Genomic DNA, 6,000 nt, shown 5'->3' with positions numbered 1-6,000 from the left:
GATGATAATGACTCTTCTTCATGTTATGACAGCATATAGCAACAATGTAAAGTAGCATTGAGAATTGCTCTTTATGTCTTTAATGGCTTTCTACTCTATAAAAACTCCATGTCATTAAATCTTTCTCATATATGCATTTCTTGCTGTACAGGTGAGTGTACAGTAGTAGTCATAGTAACCTATACATTGGTGAGATCTGATCTGGGCTTCCTTGTGCTGTCACTATAATCCTGTCCACTGTTGCTGGTGAAAGTCCCAGGTTGATGCTATGGTGATCTACACCTTCTGTGTTTACACTGATTGTAAGCAATTCTTTGCCTTTTTTGCTTTGTAGTGGATGCTGGTATCTCTCTTGTTCATCGCTTGTGCATGCATCACTAGGGAGTTCACATGCCATGAACTGGTTACCCTCCAAGTTCAATACTGAGAATCCGCCCCCTCTCTCCTGGGAGGGGTCCCCTCTGTGAAGTGTAAGTGGCTTCTCCTGTGTGTTAAGGGATGTTGCTCTTCTGGATGACTGACTCTGTGTTGCTTATCAGATCTACAACCTGAGTGCATTCAGGTGGTGTGGCAACATCTTAACTAAACCAGAGTCTTGCCTGGGAAAGTTCAAGGTATTCATGTCACTTGTCATTCATGTCATTGGAGTAACATAAAGGGAGGTATAAAGACTCACTTGATAATCGGCTTTGTTGATTAAAATAAATTCCTCTACTCAAGTCCAGTGGATTTATTTAATTATAATGTATGTTCTGCCTGTAGGTTAAATTTTATTTTACAGCAATAAGCAGCTGAAGGCAGAAACATCAGAACAGGTGTAACCTAATTTTATTTGTTCTGCTCATTTCAAGAGTTTGTATGAACATATTGCGATCAGGAACACACTGGATCGTCCTTTACTTGTGGTTCTCGTGTCAACTTGGTATAGTCGTTACATCATAAACCACCAATCAATGTCATTCTCTGGCAGCACAAGTCCTTCAAGATACCGAGGAGTGAATGCAGCCGCCATCTGGCAACTAACATACATGTTGGTGACAGATGTTTCTGATGCTACTTTTAACACATCACCCTGATCATGTGAGTAAACAGGGCCATATTACTGCCAACTTACAATAAAGATGGCCACATAGGGAGATATATACCATGACAACCAGCTAATTAGGCTCTTAAATTGTTACGGCTTTGTTTATGGTTAGTTGTCACTTACTTGCCTATTTATTCACTCAGGAAAAAAAATCAGACAGGGGCATTCCATTGGAGACCTCCTTGTCATTATCTGTGAATTATAAGTCCAATATGTTTTTCGTTTTCAGTTCAGTTTGACAGAGCCTGGAATCACCACACTCATTTGCAAGTGAGAGTCCGGAACTTTCAGTTCATTTTCAGTTTCTAAGGGGCGTTATCAGCGAGTACAGACCAGAATGCCAGAGCAAAAAAGTGTAATACATAGCACTGAGCGACACATGGAAGTTGGGGGGTGCTTGGTCGGTTTTTAAGAACTTCTGAAAACACTTGCAGTGAGAAATAGGCTCACAGTAACATAATGTTGATTCATATTTGATCAATGCTGCCTAGTTTGACAGTTTGATCAGATTTTTGTTAGTTGTGCTGGACGCCAGTCATCATATCAAACCCACCCTATATGAGAAAAATGGTTTTGATTGGCCCGTCCGACGCCAGGATGAGTTGAATACTGTCTGAATGGGAGAGGGAGCAGACATATAAACATGAGCTCAGCAGACTCATCTTGTTTCCAGGCTTTCCAGGTTTGTCCCAGAACTACTTAGAATAATATTTCTACTTCTCTGTGGCTTGCTTCACGTTTGGTTCGCCTTAACAGTCAACACATTTATTCTTGCTCTTTGTTTCTGGATAAGCTTGCATATCGGAGCACTTTTTTTTTGTAAATGGGAGCCAATGAGAGCCGTTGGGACTGGCAAAGTAAAACAATGAGCTGTCAGTGGCTGAAGGCGGCATAAATCTGCAGATTGTGGGTGTGATTCTCAGTGGGATTGGTTGTACAAGCAACCCTCTTAATAAAAGGGAGTTATTTACAGATATTTCATGGAAATATTAAACAATGGATAATGGAGCTTTAATGTTATCATCTACAATGTTTATATTAAGTAGATGACAAGTGACTCAAATTAAGTTGTTATGTATATATAAATAATTTTAGATGGTGGTCCCACTGCTCTCATTTTAATATGAATTACTTGAGACTTATTTTCTAAAGAGAACTGTGCCTGACTTTACAGGCACATATATAAGTTGCTAGATCTACATCCACCTACACAATATGGGAATGTATGTCTAAACAAATGTGCAAAGTCAAACAGAGTTCTTCCCTAGCATACGTATCGTAGTGTTTCATGGCATACAACAGTATGTACAGAGACTATCGACACCTCCCCCGAAATCCAAAAATAGACAATAGCATACAGTGCATTGCGCATATTTGCCTCTCTCCCACACAAGTCTTTGATTATAAAGTAAAGCATAAAGACACACACACACGATCTGCAAACACACACAACAGGCAAGGATTCCTGGGTTGCCTGCCTGGCTTGCTTTCACATACACACCCACAAATGCATGCAAAGTCTGTCTGTCGTTCTGTCTCTCTCACAGACACATACATTATATGAAGGGTTTTCTTCCAAAGTACTAGATGGAGATCACTAATTCTATAATTAAATCAAGTGTTACTTAAAAAAATAATAACTAAAAGCTAGTATTCTAATTTCTGATTTTATAACTGGCTTTTTTTTGCCATTTTCGCACATTTTGAATGGATTTTCACTTCAGAATAAAACCCTTCATATACAGTCATGCACATACAGGTTTAGCCGTGCGTACCTCGACAAATCGGAGCAGGAAAGTCCCAGACGGCGGCGTTTCCAGCATTGGTGATGCAGGTGAGTGTGGCGTGGCCATCTAAGACGTAGCCAGGAACACAGCTGTACTGCACACGGTCTCCCACAGCGAAGCGACCACCACCACTTAGCACTGCTTTGGGTGGGACACCAGGGTTTCCACAAGATGAACTGTGGAGTTCTGCAGAGGAAGAGAGAAAATGAGAAAGGGAAATGGATTAAGGCTTTTTCAATTCCTTTTTTGATTTAATTGCACTTACATGTTTAAGTCAACCCAATAATATACCCAGCTCTTGCTAAGTGATGCATCCAATCCAGAGACCACTCCGGAGCTCTTACGGCCCAAGTCCACACACTGCTTCTACGATTAAAAGCAGTTTCACAGACTCTTGCATTGTGATAATGCGGTTTAAATACCTACACATTGTCACTTTGTTCTAAAATCTTACCCCAAGCACATATACAGGAAGTCCTTTAAGATTATGGTTCTTTATAATACGTACTGCAATGCACAATGGCTTTAAGAGGATATTTTGACTGCACTCTCAGTCAAAGAAAAATAAAACTCAGCCCCAGAGAAAGGGGGAGAGACAATATCATAGTGTTTTATAGTTAATCACACGATTCCCTCTGGATACATTTACAGTTCTGTGCCGAAGACATATGCACAAGTGTGCAAATAAACATCCACACATACAGATGCACACACACAGGAGAGAGGAAAAGAAGGGGTATTACAAGCCATAAAGCAGGAAGTAGATGGGAGAACAGGGACCAACTCTGGTCTTATTGTTTGAACTTGATTGATACAACTATGAAACTGTTCAGACAGATAGGGGTTTAGGGAGGGGGAGACAGACAGATTTGGTGAGGGGGAGGCAAGAGCACAGGGAGACAGAAAGAGGGGGAGTTGCAAGAAAACAAGAGACAGGGAGACGCAGAGGAAACCCAACATGATAGATAGAACTATGAAACTGCTTAGACAGAGGAAGGGAGGGAGGGAGAAATAGAGAAAGATAAAGGGGGAGGCAGGAAAGGAGAGAAAGGAAGGAATCAGAGGGGTAGTGAGAAAGATTATGCTCAGTATGCTCCCAAATGAGAGTTAGAGATAGAGCTGCTTCTTAAAATGTCACCAGGAAATCTGAAAACCTTCACTCTGAAAATTTCACACATACGCGCAATAATCTTAAAATGAAACGCTAGAGTACCGCAGCAGGGAAATCTTTTCCATGCTGATGGCAAAAATGTGTAATTATCATTCACAAAGCAGACAGTGGGCAAAAGAAGATTTGATGTCAGCAAATGAAATGATTGAGTGATTCTTGGTGGGCTATTTGATTCATTTACACAATGACTTTAATGCCATGCCTTTTCAATTACACCCCCCTCCCTCTCTCTGTACCTCCACTGTTAGGATTAAGTGGACGGTTTTTTAAAATTCTTTCAGTGGTCACACACAAACACAGTTTCTTTTTCAATGCTACATTGCCATATTTTTATTCTTAGCATCTGTCCTGAATGTGATGGGGTCCGCTAGACAAAAGCTTGTGGATCATGTAAAAATAGATATAAATAGAACAAAAATAACTTAATAACAGAAATAACTTTGCCTCTAAATGAGTTCCTGTTGCAGAAAAACAAATGATGCCCTCACGGGCTGTAGTAGTTGGTATAAAGTTTCTGTTTAAGGTTTTCCTGAGAGAGTGTGTTTAATCCCGCTGCTCACAGAGCATGGACAAATAAACGAAGGAGGAAAATCGTTTTGCTAAAGACCCTGATAGACCCCGCACCACAGCCATCCTCCTTATCTCCACACAGACACACACTCACTGAGAAATGCACACTGACAAGACACATTTGGACACCAGCACACATGCACGTACACACACCCACCCAGGGTCATCCATCACCGCGACGACCCCCTGTGCTGTATTGTGATTGGATGTCAAGTTGGCCTAGTGTTGCGACCTGTTGGCCTATCGATTTTGCCAGTTAGTGTGGCCCCACTCAGTGTCAGGATGTTTGGTGTTCAGTGTCCTATAAGACACACATTTACTTTCCCAACACATACACACACTGAGGCGTGCATACATACACAGTCTGCTGGTGGTTCAGGGAAATGTGAACAAACACACACGCCAACACTTTTGTTGGAGCTATTTAGTTCTTGTTTGTATTTAGTTGTCTGTTTAGTTTATTATTAACAATGAGTATTGTTTGATTATTCTAGACGTTTGTTTATTTTGATAATATTTTGGGTTTGCTAGTTAATTGTTTAGTTTAATCATCATTATTGTTTAGCATATTTAGTTTACATATTTTTTGTGTTTTATGGAATTTGGGTTGGCACCATGGGCGCCTGATGTTATATAGGTAGGTGGGTAGGCAGAGGGCCGTCATGCACCTGGGTGGGCCTATGGTTTTTTACCAGCGCGAAGATAGGCAGTAGGAGCCATGTTTCTTTGTTCTTTTTGTTTGCTTGCTCGTAATGGATAAAATAAACCTTTGGAACTAACAATCATGCATGGACATCACCTTCTTTGCCTGCGTACACCACCCGCTCATGGTGCATCAGTGGCATTTTGATTAAGTTTGTTTTAAGTTTAATTTTGTTATTTTTTCAGACAGAATTGCCACTACAACTTTACTTTTTTAATCCGTGCCTCCATCACATTTAATTCGACATATCTTTGTCTCATAACATCTTTTTATAAAAAGGTTTTCTCTGTATGCTCTTTGTCTTCCTCCTTTTCTCCATCTGTCTCTGCTTCTCCAGAACCTTCTCTCTTATCTTTCACTAACATATCCCCTGTTTTTTTTAATCTCTCCCTCTTCCCTCAATGTCTCTTCCTGTCACACTCCACCCATCCCCTCCCCTCGTGTTCCCCCGCTCCCTCCTCCTCAACTAAAAACTTTGATGAGATGCCAGCTCCTTGCCTCTCCTTCTCTATCTCTCCCCTGTTCCATCCATACCACTATATCAACCCCTTCTGTCCATCCCTTCATTCCTCCTTACTTTCTCTCCCTAGTTTATTGTGAACATCACATAGTTTCATTACACTAGTTTATTCAGTAGCCAGCGGCTACACCACACTCCTTTTCATGGTTTATTGCTGCCTGC

At 40.9% G+C, this 6,000-nt stretch overlaps 1 protein-coding gene across 1 annotated transcript in view; it reads right to left on the bottom strand.

Annotated features, from left to right (window-relative positions):
- Positions 1–6,000, bottom strand: part of csmd3b (CUB and Sushi multiple domains 3b) — a 380,920-nt gene that overhangs the window by 222,304 nt on the left and 152,616 nt on the right. The window contains exon 5 of the mRNA XM_059350826.1: positions 2,863–3,060. Within this exon, the coding sequence (XP_059206809.1) occupies positions 2,863–3,060 (198 nt within the window). The remainder of the gene's footprint in view (positions 1–2,862; positions 3,061–6,000) is intronic.

The sequence above is a fragment of the Centropristis striata genome, chromosome 14 (genome assembly GCF_030273125.1).
Source record: "Centropristis striata isolate RG_2023a ecotype Rhode Island chromosome 14, C.striata_1.0, whole genome shotgun sequence".
Classification (NCBI taxonomy): Eukaryota; Metazoa; Chordata; class Actinopteri; order Perciformes; family Serranidae; genus Centropristis; species Centropristis striata.
Note: the sequence above shows the minus strand (reverse complement) of the source record. Positions and strands in the feature narration are given on the sequence as shown.